The sequence below is a fragment of the Gigantopelta aegis genome, chromosome 9 (genome assembly GCF_016097555.1).
Source record: "Gigantopelta aegis isolate Gae_Host chromosome 9, Gae_host_genome, whole genome shotgun sequence".
NCBI lineage: Eukaryota > Metazoa > Mollusca > Gastropoda > Neomphalida > Peltospiridae > Gigantopelta > Gigantopelta aegis.
The window spans coordinates 1,489,257-1,508,796 of record NC_054707.1 but is presented as its reverse complement, the minus strand read 5'-3'; the positions used below and the strand labels follow the sequence as shown (position 1 = coordinate 1,508,796).

At 35.5% G+C, this 19,540-nt stretch overlaps 2 protein-coding genes across 2 annotated transcripts in view; one reads left to right on the top strand and one right to left on the bottom strand.

Annotated features, from left to right (window-relative positions):
• Window positions 1-2,527, bottom strand: part of LOC121381063 (COP9 signalosome complex subunit 6-like) — a 21,716-nt gene extending 19,189 nt beyond the window's left edge. The window contains exon 1 of the mRNA XM_041510153.1: window positions 2,284-2,527. Within this exon, the coding sequence (XP_041366087.1) occupies window positions 2,284-2,446 (163 nt within the window). The 5' untranslated portion in view covers window positions 2,447-2,527. The remainder of the gene's footprint in view (window positions 1-2,283) is intronic.
• A 3,536-nt stretch (window positions 2,528-6,063) lies between these two features.
• Window positions 6,064-18,287, top strand: LOC121382116 (ras-related protein M-Ras-like). The gene is made up of 4 exons (XM_041511619.1): window positions 6,064-6,760; window positions 15,342-15,495; window positions 16,126-16,225; window positions 17,116-18,287. The coding sequence occupies exons 1-4, from the start codon at window positions 6,571-6,573 to the stop codon at window positions 17,266-17,268; spliced, it is 597 nt and encodes a 198-aa protein (XP_041367553.1). The 5' UTR covers window positions 6,064-6,570; the 3' UTR covers window positions 17,269-18,287.
• Window positions 18,288-19,540: the final 1,253 nt, after the last annotated feature.

Below are 19,540 nucleotides of genomic sequence, written 5' to 3'. Positions count from 1 at the left end.
CTCACAGAAATAAAAGAGTGTGTTTTTTGTTAGTTTTGAATTAGTCTCACCTTAACATAAACGTCCCGAAACGAAGTGTCATGTCGGATTGATAAATTGCTGATCCATTTATCTTTGAAGATAGTTTCCGCTGTTCGAATAATTTGTTTTTGTTCTACAATCAGTGACCTAAACATTGGAGATGATCCCAGAAAAAACATGCAAAAGTTATTTATCGTTGTAACAACACTCGCGGATATAGCCTCCTGACTTCCTGCTTTTAAGAAGTAATTCCAATTGGTGAGCATGATGCCATTTTCAAATAATGTATATAACCGTCCGAATTATTGGACTTATCACTTTCTAATATCACTTTCCAACAAAATGCCGACATATCCGTGTTCCTTTTGTTCCAATGAAGTTCGACCCAGACAACATGCATTACGCTGCGACGTTTGTTCACGATGGCAACACCGCACCTGTAATTCTGTCGTAATTTTACTGCTTTGGCATATGAATACTGTATTGATTGAGAAATACTAGGATAAACTGTTCAATTCTGCTACTTGAAAATCTGATTTCGACATATAGCCGCTTTCCGCAAGTATCAATGAACCCGTATCAATAACTCGGGGCCGAGTTGTCTCAGACAGCTCGGCCCCGAGGCCGAGTTGTCTGGACCGAGTTGTCCATGGGTCCGAGTTGTCTGGTCCCCTTTTGGACCACCATATTTTTTGGCAAGTTTCGATCCCTGTGTTCGCGATAGTTATATACAATACCTTTTAAAACAATTTGTTCTATGAAACCAACATAATGTTTATATTTCATAATCCAGTATCGTTGTGTTTTGTCTTTGAAAAATTATACATTTGGACTATTCTGTGTAAAATTTCCTCCACAAGGGTGCTTTTGGAAGAAATATAGCACAGAAGACAGAATGAGGCATTATGAGACTAAATGTTTGTTTTATTCCATAGATGTTCGGTTCATTCCATCAAAATACACCCATGAGATTTATTAGTATTAAAATGCAGTCTCACTTGTTGATCCAGACCTAGCACTATGTTGTTTGTAGTGTTTAATGCAATAGCCAGTTGGGCAAGACTTCCGACCATTCCAGCATTCAGGCAGTATAATTAATATTTGTTAGAATTAATGTATGTTTAGGGTGGAGCCTGGCGATCTCACCCCGTGTCGATCTCACCCTGGCGACTTCGCCAGGACTTATTTTCATCGTTAGGCGAAGTTATCATACATATTAGACTTGCTAGAAGACATATATTACAACATATATTATAGTATATATCTACTGTCATTATCAGCATGTTTTTGTGCCAAAACTACAGGGTTATACCACTTATACTACTAGTTTTGTGTTGGGACACGCTGTGGCGAGATCGCCATATTTACTTCCGTGTTGCATGTCTGTTTAGCGAAGTCGCCAGTACATTATAACTCAACAATATTCAAGTTACAAGCTGTTTTATGTTTACTTCATTAAGTAAATACATGTGCAGTAGTCATGTTTTGATTTTCTTGTTGTAAAATGTAATACATTGGTAGTTTACATTTCTGACGATTTCACTTGCAAGCCGGGGCGAGATCGCCAGGATTTTCCAACAGACATGCAACACGGAAGTAAATATGGCGATCTCACCACAGCGTGTCCCAACACAAAACTAGTAGTATACGAGGTATAACCCTGTAGTTTTGGCACAAAAACATGCTGATAATGACAGTAGATATATACTATAATATATGTTGTAATATATGTCTTCTAGCAAGTCTAATATGTATGATAACTTCGCCTAACGATGAAAATAACTCCTGGCGAACTCGCCCGGGGCGACTTCGCCAGGGCGAGATCGACACGGGGTGAGATCGACACGGGGCGAGATCGCCATACTCCTTTAGGGTCAGGGTTAGTTATATACAATACCTTTTTAAGACAGAATGAGGCATTATGAGACTAAATGTTTGTTTTATTCCATAGATGTTCGGTTCATTCCATCAAAATACACCCATGAGATTTATAAGTATTAAAATGCAGTCTCACTTGTTGATCCACTGCGTAGCCGAGTGATACAGTGTTCAGCTACAGTCATTTGTAGTGTTTAATGCAATCAGCAATGTCCACTTGATTTCATCATATCGCTATCCAATACATGCTGGAGCGGTCGGAAATCTTTTCCCCAGTTGATATGGCTAATTCAATACCCCAAAATAGGGGAAAATACGGAACTCTTTCCGTGAATCCGACGTCAAACTCAGTTGACACCAAATGTGCATAACAAACCCACAAACCTTGCTGCGCTTCCCCTTGCTGTGCCTTCACTCTTGTCCAGTGCTCGGAAATGTTCATTATTACCAAAGGATGAAGCGCTATTGACACACTTCCTGATGTGCCAGCAGATGCCATAACAGCCGCTGCAGAACTGTCAACTTCCATTAAATTTTGGTTTGACATTCTGAAAAATTCTTACAAATTTTAAAAGAAACTAGCAAAAATATTCCTATCCCATTCCGCTTTTCTCCCTTGTTAAACACTGGCATGGGACATATGCATGTAGTACAGTCTAATAATGTTTCCACAAGGGAAATAACTCTTACTTTAACTAATCGATTGGCTGTCAGGCCTTTCTAGCCCAGTGGTTATGCTGGCGTTATGCCATTTGATTTTAAGTCAAATCATTTGATCATGCCATAGTTCTGTGAATAATTAGTAAATCGCTATGAAAGTTAAACTCGAATTGTAACAGTGTGTACATGATAAAAATATATATAACATTTCATCCCAATATCTTCAGGTATGAGGGTGGGGAGAAGAAGAAGAAAGTCTGGAAATACTTTTTCGTATCTCCTGAGTTCAAATGCCATATACCTCTATTAGAAATGGGTAAATCAAACTTGATCTGTAACAGACGGATTTTACTGATACGTTTGCTGTTTTTGAACAACTCATCTGTATCTGACGACCTTATAGATGTTTGTGAATTCGCCGATTTCAGACGAATTTGTTACGATGTAATAACGTTTAAGTTTGTTTTGTTTAAGTTAACGACATCACTAGAGCACATTAATTATATAGAGAATAATACATGAGTGACCGTTAGATATCATTTATCTCACAATGAGTTGTTTTAAAATTTATTTAACGAGCGAATGTATTATTCTATTTCTTACATATCCTCAAAAAACATGTTTTAAGCAAATTTTAACATCTTTTCCAACTAAAAGTTATTTACAGCCGTTGCACTTGTAGCTAACTTACGCGTCACAGACACATGATTGTCAGGTTAACTATACGTCACAATGTAATCGATTTTTATCGTGTAGTTTTTTATTGGATGTATAGCAGTGGTGACCTAGGAGCAGCCAGTCGCATGTCTTGAACTTTTTAACACACGTACTTGTGTAACCAACCATGTGTTATCAAAAATAACGCATGGTCTTCTCACCAACGGGTGTATAAGAAAATTATATATGTATGTAATCATCGGCTATTGTATGTCGGACACATATTCTTCAGAGGAAAACCTTTACATTTTTTCCATTATTAGCAATGTAGTAACTTAGTGGTTGGCACAAAGGGAAAACTCTAAGGGTCTGGCGAGAAGGTTCGATCCTACGCAACCCTAACACCCCAGGCTAACCAGAGTACTCTGCCGTTCCAGAGCGAGACGACTTTTGAACATTATTGAAAGGGGGTGTTGTCAGATTTCTTCCTATAGTGTATATATTAATACAGTGGTTACTATGTAAAATATTTATTGTCGGCGAACTCGAAAATTGTAATGGATTAGCGTTAAACATAGAATTCGTGTTGTATTAGAGCGGGAATCTTTGCCTACCGTTTGATAGGTAGACATTCCATGTTTTTGCTATATAGTTATCTCTTGTTTGATGTGCGGTCGGTTTGGGATCGATCCTCGTCGGTGGGCTCATTGGGCTATTTCTCGTTCCAGCCACGACGTGTATCAAAGGCCGTGGTATGTGCTGTACTGTCTGTGGGATGGTGCATGTAAAATATCCTTTGCTACTTATGAAAAAAATGTAACTATGTCAAAATTACCAAATGTTTGACATCCAATAGCCGATTATAAATAAATCAATGTGCTCTAGTGGTGTCGTTAAACAAAACAAAGTTTATCTCTGTTGGCAGAGCGATCATAACCGTCCATGGAACAACTAGATAAAGGAAACATGATTGGCTCATTTTTAGATTTGAGCAAAGCAGTTGACTTGGTGGATCATCAAATCTTGCTACAAAAACTTCAGTTGAATGGTCTAAGTCGTACTTTAACACCCCCCCCCCCCCCCCCCCGAAAACAGCTTATACAAATTAACAATATTGGCAAATTTTTCAACCCAGAATCAAAATCTCTATTCTATAATACATATATTCTTCCCATATTTGATTATGGGTCAGTAATATGGGGTCGCTGCAATAAAACATACGTTGACAGATTAATAAAGCTACAAAAAAAAAGAAAAAAAAAAAAGAAAAAAAGAGCGGCTAGGCTAATCCTTGATAAACCACTGCTAAGTCCTTCAGCAGATCTCTTTAAAGAATTACAGTGGTTGCCTTTTGATTATAGGTGCACATACTATACGGGTACATTAATATATTCATGGGCACACACCTCAGCTATCTGGACTGTCTGCCCAGGACAGTGGGTTAGTTGTTAGTTGGTTAGTGGTTAGTGAGAGAGAAGGGGGTGTAGTGGCCTTACACCTACCCACTGAGCCCTTGAGAACTCGCTCTGGGTTGGAGCCGGTACCGGGCTGCGAACCCAGCAGCCTGTAGTCCGATGGCTTAACCACTGCGCCACCGAGGTCGGTCCATTAGTATATGAGGTGTTGAACAATCTGACACCTGCATATATAAGTGATTGTTTCATACCATCATCAGACTCAAATAAATATAACCTGAGATCAACAACGCATAATAATCTTGTATTGCCAAGACCCAACACTGAATTGTATAAACACTCCTTCAGATATTCCGGTGTTGAAACATGGAATACAATCCCAGATGCTATTAAAAAAGTGGATCCTTACCTTCATTTAAAAGACAAGATAAAAAATTTATAACAACACTGGCTCTTGAAAATGTTTTGTAAAATGTTTACTCAAGCGTCTGTATGTTTAAATTCTATTTATTTATGATTATAAATATCAAGTTGTGATAACATTTGTTTGTATATGTAAAAATATTTAAAATAAATTATGTATGCATCATTGGTATTATTTACCTTATAGTTTCGATGCACTTAATGAAGTATAATTATGTTGTGTTTTGTAATTACATTGTTTATTTCATTATATGTAGAGTAATAATTTTTAATGCTTAATAGACAGAAGGCCACAAGGGAGATTAGTGCACTATACTATTTGTGTAACCTTCTTTAAATAAATAGTAATAAATAATAATAATAATAATAATAATAATAATATAATAATTATTATTATTATTATTATTATTATTATTATTATTATTATTATTATGATTAAATGTCCGTCTAGCTCTCGAACGGCAGAGTACTCGCGGACTAATCCCAGGCGAGCGCTCTGCCGACTGAAAGCTGTACAATGTTATAAGACAGGAATCCAGTCCTATTTAACGTAACAAGTACACGCTACAATTTCAACATTCCTAAGTTATTTATGCAAAACTTATGGTTTATATTAATTATAATTGTTTTGTACATGTTAAATAATTAATCTCATCCAGCTGTTTTCACATTAAATAGCATTTTTAAAGTGGATTGAGTAGCAAAATGCATTAAATGTATACGTGTCTTTATAAAGTTAATATTTGAAACATGGTTTGTGTCCACTAACGTACATTAGTACTGATGTCCATTAGTGTCATACATACTGACTAGATACATCTATCAGGACAGGTATAAATTTGTGTATTTATAAATAATCTATTTTTAATACCTGCAATAACCAATCAAATAAGGTTTCTAATTATAACTTTACCTGTCCTTAAAATAGATATAGGTGTCATAAGGTATATATACCTTGATTTTTCAGCTTACTGTAAGTTAGTTTTATTTATTTATTCAGTCACGCTGTTATACCATTGCCGATTGTGTCGAGTAGATGCATATTTAGAATTAACTGTTAATTTTTTTTAAATCGTACCATACCAAAAAAAGAAGAGAGGAACAAACATTATATAAGTTAATATATATATTATATAAGTTAATATATATATATTTTTAGAACAAAAGAAGTGGGCTGGATTGCTTAAGCGGTAAATAACGAAACACATCAAGTTTTACTAACGAATGAAAAAAGCAATTTAAGTATTTTATAACTTTTATTTATTATTGTTATGTGGGTCAAGTTATAAACCGGATGTAATTCACGTTCTTCATCGGTGAAGGTCAGCAAGGCGGAAGTAGTAGTACTTGAGGTTGTTATGCACGATCTGACTAATGTTGAGAGTAAACTGTGAATCATTCGTTTTACTCTGCTGTCAGTTATGACCTGTTGTGTAAATAATGTGTAATTATCCTTACAAATCTTGGTATATGTGCATTATTTTAACGTGAGTTTGCTTGCATCGTACCAAAAACAATGTCCAAACCGCACCCAAATGACAATCTGGCCACCTTTAAGTTGGTGGTCGTTGGAGATGGTGGCGTGGGAAAGTCGGCGTTGACGATACAGTTCTTCCAGAAGTTATTTGTCCAGGACTATGATCCGACAATAGAAGATTCATATATCCAGCACACTGAAATTGATGGCCAGTGGTGTATTTTGGATGGTAAGTAGGTGCTATCATTCGGGTAATATTTTGCTTTCAAAATCTTGATTAGCTATATTTCTAGTCATTTAAAAATTGATTAGCAACTACTGTTTAATGCTTTAAAATTGTGTCGCGATCTCCAAAACTTGCATAGCGATTCTCGATGCTAGATTTTGCTAGTCTTGATGTACCATCGACGTCCCAAACTGCATTCACCTAACGACAAAAACACGAATACGATATTTACGGAAATACTATTCTACATTTTTCAGCTACAGTACGTGAATCAAAATAAATTGCATTCAAGTAACGTAAAAAAATACTATTCTACATTTTTCAGCTACAATACGTGAATCAAAATAAATTGCATTCAAGTAACAATGTGAACGTAAAACAAATCCATTCTAATAAATAAAAGTGAAACACCCTCCGGTAAACAGGAAAGGGTCCGACGTTTCTAACTGCGTTCAGGCGCATGCGTTTGTATCGTACTGCGCATGTGCGGTTCGTCATTTTCCATTTTTAAGGCAACCACATGAAAAAATATATGTTTCTTAATTATGCACAACTGCGGAACACTTAATTTATAAAAAAATTTAAAAGGAAAAATTCAATTTGTCAAGCGTTCTAGTCCGGTTCGCGTTTTATCAACACACATCACTCACACTTGATGTCAATACTGATAGGCATTACGTTCATACCTGCGAATAGTTTGTAAAATATCATTTTTTAAATGAATTGATTCTAAATTAACGCAATTGATATATACTCAAAATTATTTACAACTGTTATGAATGGATTATGAATACTATTCACTATAATAGAGACACAAAAATCTAGCATACCTTTTGCAGATCGAATATAATAATTGAAAATAAATTCTAACAACAGGGGTCTTAAAAATCGTAAAAATTAAATTCTTTGGCCTTGTTGATCTGGCACATGTGAGGTCATGTGACACACACCGAATGTTAATTCATCTTTCTCCATTTTAAGTCAATTGCTACGAGTCATGTGGACCCGATATCGGTAATTTTAAGGAATAAACAAAAACAACTTAGTAAAATTAATGGTTTTAGGGGTGTGTAAAGTTTTGTATTTAGATACTTACTTTACTCAACTTTATTGTTTATAAAAATGTTCCTGAACTGTGCAGAAAAACCTCATAAATGAACGACATGCCGATGACAACAAATTGGATCCTGATTGCGCGAACCGTGCACAAGAAAACAAAGTGAACGGAATTTGAAGCATAACGCAGTTAGGGATGTTGACGATACCATCGACATCCCAAACTGCGTTCACCTAACGACAAAAACGTGAATACTATATTTACAGAAATAATATTTAAAATTTTTCAGCTACAATATGTGAAACAAAATAAATTGCAATCAGTTAACATGAAAAATCAACAATGTGGACATAAAACAAATCCATTCTAGTAAACAAAAGTGAAGCACCCTCCAGTAAACAGGAAAGGGTGCAACGTTTCTAACTGCGTTCAGGCGCATGTGTTTACAAAAAGTATCGTATCGTGCATGTGCAGTTTGTCATATTCCATTTTTAAGGCCACTACATGAAAAACTTATCTTTCTTAAATATACACAGTTGACGAACATGTTTAATTTTTATATTTTTTTGATGGAAATATTCAGTTTATCAAGCATTCTGGTCCAGTCCGCGTTTTACCAACACACATCGCTAACACTTGATGTTAATACTGATAGGCATTACGTTCATACCAGTGAATAGTTTGTAAAATATATATATTTTTTAATGTATTGATTCTTAATTAACACAATTTATACACTTAAAATTATTTACAATTGTTATGAATGGATTATAAATACTATTCACTACAGTAGAGGCACAAAAATGTAGCATATGCATTTTACAGATTGAATATAATAATTGAAAACAAATTCAACAGGGGGATTAAAAATCATAAAAATTAAATGATTTAGCCTTGTTGATCTGGCACGTGTAAGGTCATGTGACACACACCGAATGTTAATTCATCTTCCTCCATTGTAAGTCAATTTCTACAAGTCATGTGGACCCGATATCGGTAATTGTAAGGAATAAACAAAAACGACGTAGTAAAATTAATGGTTTTAGGGGTTTGTGAAGTTTTGCATCTGAACTTTATTGGTTATGAAAATGTTCCTGAATTGTGAAGAAAAACCTCACAAATGAACGAGTAGCAGACGATAACAATCGGATGTTGATTGCGTGAACCGTGCATGAGAAAATAAACTGAACGGAGTTGCAAGCATAACGCAGTTAGGGACGTTGACGATATCATCCATCAGATGGAATATTGATGTCAGATTCTCGTCTGTGTAACCAACAGAACATGGAGTTGGTCCAGGGCTGTAGCTAGGACGTTTTGTTTTGGGTGTGTGGGGGCAACTGAGTAGTTAATACTCAAAACTCCTTAAACGGTCAAGAAGAGAATTTCTTTTAAGTTTCTATAATTCTTTCTGGATTTTTTTTCTCCCCCTCCCCCCCCCCCCCTCCGCTAGCTACGGCCCTGTGGTCAAGTTGGTCACATTGAATTTGAGCGATATATTTAACATGTGATCTCACCGTTTTGTGTTGACTTAGTGTTAAGTTTATAAATGTTTTGCTAGTCCGATACATCTGCCATCAAACTGAATTTGATGTCAATATTCCAAGGAACATTTTGTTCAGTATCCCATTGTGATTCATTATGCAAGTTTTAGAGATCTCTACACAATTCTGAACGTTAAATAGTAGCTGCTAATCAAGTTGCATTGAATAAACATATATATATACATATTTGTGTATAGAATGGATTTGTTGTGACCAAGTTTCTTTCATAGTATTTGTGTGATATTTAACATGCAAACTCACCATTTTTACATTGGCCGAGTGTTAAATTAATATTCTACTAGCCATGGATTATGATGTTTCCACTGACTTTTAAAAAATGCTTGACTATCGATCCATTTTTGTTGTGGAAGTGAATAAGTGCTGGCATTCTTTAGTGGAATGGGGGTGGGGTGTTGGTGGGGTAGGCCAGTTGTTTTGGGGGCAAGAAGACTACCACTAACAGTGTTCTTAGATATGTCAGTGTATCTTTTAGTGTTTTAAAAAACAAAATTCTATGTTCAGAACTGAAGAATGCCTTGATAAATCCCAGCAATAAATGTTAAAGTACTTAACAGATTTAGGTTTTCTAATTTGTGTGAACTAACAGATGTGGTTCCCTTTATCCGTGCCTGATAACATTCTCCCATCTCTAGCCATGTAAGACAGGCGTATTCCATGATGTCAGCCCATGCGGAATAAATCGGTCTTGCATGACCACGTGACTTCTACTGTTTGAACTGATATTAACACTGGGTAACGTCACGTAAACGGCAAAATAACACAAAAAATACTTTTTATATTTCATAAAAACAAAGAAACCTGCTGTCATATTGAAATTATACTATCATTTTCGGTTTATACTTTTAGTATAAACCATTTTTGGGTACGATCTTTTCAATGGATATAATTATTTTATTGTAAGGTAAAAAATAAAAAATGTAGGTTTTTACGTTTTCCCAAAATGCTTGTTTTTCATCTACTGGATGGAAGAAAAATAATCCTCCATTACTATGGAATTGAATTCAACCACAGACAACATGAGGTATGGGAGGCCTCATTAAGAAAGAAAATGGGTTAAGTTTAAGGTTAGGGTTAAGTAAAGCATACAGTAATGATAAGAATAATTAATTTTGTCTAAAAATTAAATCTGCCAAAAATTTGGGTATGGCACCATACCCGTTTTACCCTCTGGCAGAAACCCTGCTGATTATGTATCCATGTGGGACAGGGCTATTCGACCCTCGGGTACATACTATACAAATTATGCACCCTAGTGAATTTTTAATTGTGGCTAGTAAAATTTTTAAATACTGATCCCATGGCTAGTGGATTTTATAAAAAGTGTAGAAGCCATGAGTTACGTTTCTAACCTTTTCAGTCATGTTATAATTAAAAATGTTTAAATATACACATGGTTTCAGGGCTTTAGATCTCACTAATTTGAGCACAACAGGGACTGTTGTCTTTTATGAGTGCAGGAAGGTCGTTTTATTTCAGTACTGTCGTTAACAGCTGCTGCTGTAGAGTTGTCAGTATTCAGAAATGCATTTCAAGTTATTTTAATCTAATTAAACTTAATATTTCAGTGTTTTTGAGGTGAAATGTTTTAAGGTCCGAATTTTGTTACTTAATTTGGGCGTGATTATTTTGGGCATATGTATTTTGGGTACGTTATTTGTCTTGACTTTGATGCAATCTAAAGCCCTGGGTCTATTGATTCATTTTTTATGATTCATATATATCAAAATAAATGATTTTAATAATTAAATCATTGGTTTGGTTATACCTTGTGTGGTGAAGGTCAGCCCCCCCCCCCCCCCCCCCCTCCTTCCACCACTCAAAATTGCTTTTTTTAATGTTACAGAAGTTCTGTTTTAGCTAGAGAAGACCATACCAATATTAGTGTGCCCTGATTCATTTTCCACTTACACCCCACCCATCATTTTATGCAAGGTACTGTCCTAGTTTGCAGTAAGTGCAGTAGTCCGATATTTACAAACTGACTGACCTGTAACTGTGTAACACATTTAGAATAATTAAATGCACTGGTGTACATGTGGAGCAGTGAACACAGGATAAAAACCACTTGAACTTTCTTTAAAAGCAAAGGAAATGCATGTCACACAATGTAGCAAGCATCTACAGAATGAGGTCTTAAACACTTCACTTCGCATTACAAAGTTTATCTGTGGTAAGCAGTAATATTAGTGCCATGCACTGGAATTTGTATTTCCGACTTCTCGGTTGAAGCAATATCTGGATCGATGATTATGAAAATAAAATCCGAGCACATGCATGATATATGGCTCAGGTCCTGTATTGAATAGAAAAAACTAAATTGGTTATTGGAGAGACTGTTGTCTTTAGGCCTAATAAACACTGTTTAACCTCACCCTATCTGGGAAAAAAAGGCTGACCATTATATATTTTTTCGTTGTATAATTTGTTTTGGTGGATAATTAGTTTTTTGTTTTTTTATTAACATTAAGGTGAAAAAAGTACATACATATCATTCTATCTCAATAAGTAGGGGTGAATTTAGTGAGGGAAAAAAGTTCATCAACCGTTCCTAGTTTTTTTTCCGGAACATTTCCAGAAACACAAATTAAAAGAAATGTTTTAGGCCTTACTAAAAATTGTAATTGATTTTGCAAGATTTGAGTCATTAATTACCATCTTGTTAAATATTGAAGTGGGCTCTATCACAGTTGAAAATTAACATAAAAAGCAGGGCCAGTTTAAGAAAAATCTTACCGGCCCTTCTCAAATTCAACTAGCCCTCCAATTATCACATTCAAATTTAACTGCACAGCCAAAATCAAAACTGAATTGTTCTTTGTTGAATAATAACCATGTGCTCACCGTATATAGTCTGATTGCTTCAAAAGGAAACCAATGAATTTGCATGTAACTTCATAATGAATAAAGTTAAAATTCATACAAAAACATGTTTTAAAGTTTTAAACCCATACCAACTCTAATAACATTTTTGAAAAAAGAAATCCAGTATAAATAAATCTTTACAAATTACCATTAAATTACACAGATTAAATTTCATTTTTAATACAGGGGTGCAGACCACATTCTAGAGCAGCCAAGGTATGCAGCTTGACTTGTATTGTTTCTCAAGTAAAAAATAATAATGCAGAATAAAGAGAATAGAGGTAGAACTGTGTGTGCTGTTGTATATATACTAGTCTAAGTGGCAGACCTCTTTGTCGCGATGCAAGAGGGATAAAATAAACTGGCAATGCAAGAGGGGGTAAAATATTCAGTAAAGGATTTTCTTTGGAGTGGCTGTCCTCCTATAGATGAAGCATGCACACATGTGCATTTAATTTGGATATTTTATATGCTACAGTAGTAGGCTACTAATAACATAAACAGAAAGAAAAATAAATCTTTGGAAAAAAAAAACATTTGACCAAAATATATGATGTACTTAGTTATCATATTACAAAGCGTAATTAACAATTATTGTTTATTACAGTAATGTGTGGACGGATATGTCATCATTTAAGTCTTGGTATCACTTTAGGTCTGATCTGTTCTTATTTCATGCAAATCGCTTAAATGTAAAACAATACCGATAACGACAATCAGTTAACTGACCTTTGGAATTAGCTCTGTAGTAATGGAACATTGTATTGTTATTTTTTATATGCGCTCATGTTAGTGTGACTTAAAATTAAAATTACAATACAGATTTTGATTTTGCCCCAGAATAATGTAAGCTAATTAAATGTGATTCCTTTTTACCATTCTGGAGCTCCTCGCGGTCAGACGTGTTTGTTTCGCTTGTGCACACTGCACGTGCTTTCGCGGCTCGACTTGGGGATCCTTCACTTTGTTGTTTTTGTCAGCGAAGTGAAGTTTTCTACTGGGATGTATGCGGCCATTGGAACTGATTGAACACTTTCTCGTTTCGACAGTCTGCAGCACCAGGTTGGATTCTTTTTTAGCGAGATTCCTCGCCTCCACGTCATTTCTCCGTCTGACTATGTTGACTTGTTTTTTTCATGACTCGTATGACGGCCATTCTGCAGAAGGTCTTGGTTGTTCGCGTTTAGCCTCTACATGTCCGAGCCTGTCGTAACAGCACTGGAAGATTGACCGCCCCACTCTAAGAAGAAATAGGAAGCGGGGTCGGCCCCTACTACTCTTTTCTAGACTTTACTTTGTTTTATTGTGATACCATCTTGTATCCTCCGGAGTTGGGCCCGTCCGCACCACTATACCAACCCATGACGACTGGACTATACCCTAGTCTGATTCTCTCTCTCGTTCAGACGGATCCGGCTTCTCAAGATCTGTATTTCAGCACAGCACTACACCTTCGTCTATTGACTGTCAATCTAGGGGTTTTCTTGATGGGATGCAACCCATCTCGTCCCTACAGGCAATGTACCCTGACGGCCTTAATGAGGCCACTCACGTGGACATATAGATCGCACTTTAAACTTTGAGACCTTCGTTCAAACGTTTATGTCGAAATTACTTTCTTTTTTTAATATTATTAAATAGTCCGATCCTCTCTTCTTTCTCTTATTTATTTTTGAACTGTCCTAAAATGCTCCAAATTATATAAATATTCGACCGAGCAGTCAATTCTTTTTATTTTTGGCTTTTAAATTTTTTCTTTTTTTAAAATTCTATTGACTTTTTTACTAATTGCTATTTTTAAAATTCTGCCCATTTTCAACAATACACCTCCCTCCCTCCATCCCGAGTCAGGCCACCGATCTTATTTAATTTCTTTTTGACCACCCGATCTAATTTAGCGACCATATTTAATGTGTAGAATTTTCTTTATTAATTATATTAATTAGAGATGCGCATCAAAATTTTAAAGGCCCACTATTTAATTTGTGGATGTAAATTTCAAAATTGTCCGCTTAATTTTTTTCTGTCCCGAGACAAGCCCCGGGACGGACATGCTTGAAACTAGTGGTATATGAGCATGTAAAAATTATTCACACTCGCACTCTTTTTACCATAACATTAAATAACAATTGTCAAATAGTAGCTCTAATAGATAATTATGGTGTATCCAGTGCATTCCAAAAAGCCAATGACTTCCAGATTTTAAAAATACATGCAATTATTGAACGTATTGAATACGTTTTGAGCTCTATTTTTAGAAAGACCCGGTCCAAAGCCTTGCGCTGTCAAAATATAGAGCGTGTTCTATGTCTTCTGCTGCCAGATCTGTAATTTGCGCCAACACAGACACGGTTTGTTGTATCACATTCAGTTCAGGTTCATTGTCTTTCTTTTTCAACTGGTACCATACTCGCGAGACCCCTAACATCGATGATCAGCCAACAGAGTACCTTTATAAAAATCTTAGTTGCCCTTAGCCAATAAAGGTCGCCACGGGTGACCGGGCGACTGCTAATTTTCAACCCTGCTCTATGTGTTTCCACATTAAACATTTGGTATTGTAAACTTTTTGTATTACATAATATGTTCAGGGACACTGTTTAATGTTTTAAAATTGTATAGCGATCTCTGAAACTTGTGTAGCATCTCACGACGTGATACTAAACATAAACATTGCCTCATGTTATTGATTTACCAGTATGCCATTTTATTATACGTTAGTACAGTAACAAACCAATGTGACACATTTTTATGCACGACTTTGACTCAAAAGCTTTCTGTGAGTGTGACTGATAAGAATCAAATCTGAAAATGAAAAATGGGGGGGGGGGGGGGGGTAGATTTGTTTGTTTGGTTTTTTGTGTTATTTCTTTTAATGTTTTTATTCACTGTCATTTTAAAAAGTGCAGAACTATTAAAACTTTATATTAATTACACATTACCATCAGATATACAGATGTAATGTACTATTAATAATAGAAGGTCATTGGAACACAAATGCTATAAAAGTTTAGTTTGACTTGATTTTTGTGAACACCAGACAAGTTCCTGGCTTCATCTAAATATTGAACACTGTATTTTCACCTGCAATGTGTTTCAGTTCTTGATACGGCTGGCCAAGAGGAATTCAGTGCAATGCGAGAGCAGTACATGAGGAAAGGAGATGGGTTTCTTCTCGTTTACTCCGTCACCGACAGGCAGAGCTTCGAGAACATAGTCAATTTTCACACTCAGATCCTGAGGGTAAAAGACAGGTACTCAGATATTTTGATATTGTGTGTTAAAGGCAGTTTAACTGAAGGTCAGTTGTGTGATTGTTGAATCTATCCACTTCATAGGTGTATGGGTAGTGATAGAAATAAGAAGAACTTTTTACGAGTCCAACAGACAAATACATTTAGAAATTTACTTGTCTGCCAATATTTACCCTTGTCCAAATAAATAGTTTTTGATTGCTTAAAATGAAACGGCATTGAACATTTTCACTTGTCCACAGGACAACCATCAAGATATATTCCGCTTGTCCGAATAGATTTTCACTTGTCAGGACAAATGAACAAGTGCTTATTTCGAATGCTGATGGGTGGCACTTTACTGGGAAGGGAGGTTAAAAGGAATTTGGTCAGAAATGTTTAAATGTAAAATTCAGTTATTGACCTGTTAATGCAGCCATTACACTGAATTCCCGTATGGGGTGGATAATATGGGGGCTGCTACTACCACCACTTTAGAAATTATGTGCAATTTTTATTACTGCTCCTCTCTATATTGTGTTCTCTATGTATTTTATTTTAATGCGCCTCTTTGTAAGAATTAATGTCTAAAAGTAAGAATGCGCTGTAATGAAATGATTGTTTTGGTTATTTGGTTATCATTTCTTTCAGGGATACTTATCCCATGATTTTAGTGGCAAATAAAGTTGATCTGGTTGGTCAAAGGAAGGTGACAGAGGACCAAGGGAGAGAACTAGCTGACAGTGTTAGAGTAAGTTTATACATGTATTATATTTTAATCTGTTCAAAGGTTTTTGTTTTGTTTTTTAATTTATAAAATTTGTGATATGTATGTAAAATTACATTCTGATTTAATCTGCATGTGATACAAAATTTAATTGGCAAAACAAATTGTCTTTGCAACATATAAATCAGCATTAATTCCAAAAACAAAGAATTTTATTTGAGTTAATTTTCAAAGAATTTTATTTAGATTATTTCCTTGAAAATCATTAAAAAGTGGGTAAAAGTTTATTAATGAAATATTAAATGTTGTAGCCACTTTGGATAACTCTTGGCTAATTTGGCTACTGGTTTTGTTTTCGTTTAATAGATTATACAATGCAATACAATACAAAATGCTTTATTATCGTGCTTACATAAGATGTATACATATAATTATTATATACATATAAACAGTCTGGTGACCCAGCAATAATAAAACTAATGATAAGAATAATGAACGACTAAATATATACATTAAACAAAATAAAATAATTTATAGTTATAAGTGCTATAGCGACTTGCCACATATTATTTAATAAGTGCTTTAGCCAACAAACTAGTTGTTGCTGTATCCATGTCTCAACAGAGCTGTGTTATTCTGTTATATCAATATTGTTTCACTTTCTGTAAATAATGTCTGTAGTTATGTTGTATTTTTTCAGTTAATATTTTCTTTAGTGGTTTTGTCTTCTTTAGAATAATGCTGATTTCTGTTACATCAATATTGTTTTTCTTAACAGACAGTTGTGTTCCATATAGGTAACATTTATAACACATGTATTAGTATTTATCAGTTTACTTTTTTGTTCTTTATTTTTCATTTGTAGACAACCTGTTGCAATAATGAACCTGATCTCTTCTTTTTTTTATAAACAGATAAAATATATAGAAACAAGTGCTAAAGACCCACCCCTTAATGTGGACCTGGCCTTCCATGAAGTTGTCCGAGTAATCCGCATCCAGCCGATAGAATTCAAGAACAGAACAAAAAAAAGAAGAGGCAAGAAAAAGAAATGCGTCATTCTTTGATACCGTTCCACTTCTATTAATAATTCATATTTTCTCATACCTACTGGCTTTGATGGCAATTTTTTTTAAATATTGGATGGTTTTTAATGTCTGCATTGACAAAATAACACTGGGAATAGGTTTGTTGCCTTTGTGCCAGTGGAGAACTTGATAAAAAGAACAGTGCTACATGATAACGGATTAACACTTGGTTTTTTTTACTGCTATGACTTGGCTGACTTGTTAATATAATGTCAAGAGGAATAATGGAATAGCAGTATTATTCTTGGTCACTGACTCTGAAGAAATGGCATTTGTGAGAAATAATTCCAACTGGGTTACAAGAACTGCAGAACCAAAGCAATTGTATTGTCAGTGAAGGGAGAAATCTGTGTTGAAGTTCTTCTGTGGATGTGACACTGCACACTTCAAGATGGAATATCACTGCGGATGTGACACTGCACACTTCAAGATGGAATATCACTGCGGATGTGACACTGCACACTTCAAGATGGAATATCACTGTGGATGTGACACTGCACACTTCAAGATGGAATATCACTGCGGATGTGACAATATCTTTGCGGATGTGACACTGCACACTTCAAGATGGAATATCACTGCAGATGTGACAATATCACTGCGGATGTGACAATATCACTGCGGATGTGACACTGCACACTTCAAGATGGAATATCACTGCGGCAAAATGTGTGTCAACTGACTATTGAACATTGATTTTTTTATTTTTTTTGGATTTTTTTTTAATTACATGCTACATGACACACTTGCAAACCAAGTATGCCTTTTTATTTTCTATGACTGCGGAATACTAATACAAAATACGTTTGTTGTGTGAATGGTTACCTCATGTTGACTTTTCAGACATTGATGCTATTACCGATGCGTGTATACTGACCAACAAAAGAAATGCAGATATTAATTTAGTTTTTTAAAATTTTCTTTAAAAAGGAAATGTTTTATTTAAAGATGCACTCAACAGATTTTATTTACAGTTACATGCGTCAGACATATGATTAAGAACTACACATATATAGAGGAAACCCACTGTCGCCACTTCGTGGGCTATTCTATTCGATTAGCAGTAAGGTATCTTTTATATGCACCATCCCACAGACAGGACAGTACATACCACAGCCTTTGTTACATCAGTTGTGGAGCACTGGCTGGAACGAAAAATATCTCAATGGGGCCACCGAACTGGATCGGTCCTAAACCGAGCGCTTTACCACTGGGCTACGTCCCGCCCCCTTTCTTTAAAATGATTCCGAGTGAATCTCATTAGGTTTTTTCTTATTAAAATTATCAGTGTCTTGTGAACATTTTTTATCCATTTTTACCGTTTATTTACCAAATTAATTGTATCTTGGAGGGGGGAGATTATTCTGGTTTGTTTTGTTCAATATGTAAATGGTTACCTCAAACTGACCCCTCAGAGATTGAGCCAGGAGTAAATGTTTGTTTGTTCTACCACTCTCACACACCCTTGTTGGGTGGGTTATAACATGCAATGTTCATCAGCATTCAGAAATTCTCATGTACTGTTTAAAGTAAAATTGATTATTGTCTGCATTTTGTTTTGGGGGGGGAGGGGGTTAATTTACATTATTGAAATAAGATACTAATATATGAAAGTCAGATGCCGAGGCAACATGTATGTTAGTTGAAGCAGATTATCTTTGCCACAGCATTCATTTTTGCTGAGGCAATTTTCTGAATTACCTATAGGGGTTGAACATAGAATGCCCCAATAAATATCTTAAATTAATTTATGTGAGATAACAGTGGCATAGCGTGGGTTGCCAGCACCCGGGGCAAGGCAAGTATTGCACCCCCTAACCAGTGGACCTTTAGCACTCCCTGAGTCCCTTCCACCAGTCCAGAATTTTGCTCCCAGGGCAACCACCCCAGTGGGCCTGCCCACGCTACGCCACTGTAAGATAATGTTCATTGTGAGGTGCCAGCATCAATAGTGTAATGGTTATTCCATCAGCCGTAATGTATGTTAGGTTCAGGGTTCACATACTGGTACTGGCTTCAACCTGTAGTGAGATTTAATGGCTTAGTGGAAAAGCAGGGACTTCCATAACATGTTATCCTGCTGTACATATGAAAATAATAACTTTATAATCATTTAATGCCAACGTTAATATAGCATACAGTGAAAAAGCAGGGACTTCCATAACATGTTATCCTGCTGTACATATGAAAATAATAACTTTATAATCATTTAATGCCAACATTAATATAGCATACAGTGAAAAAGTAGGGA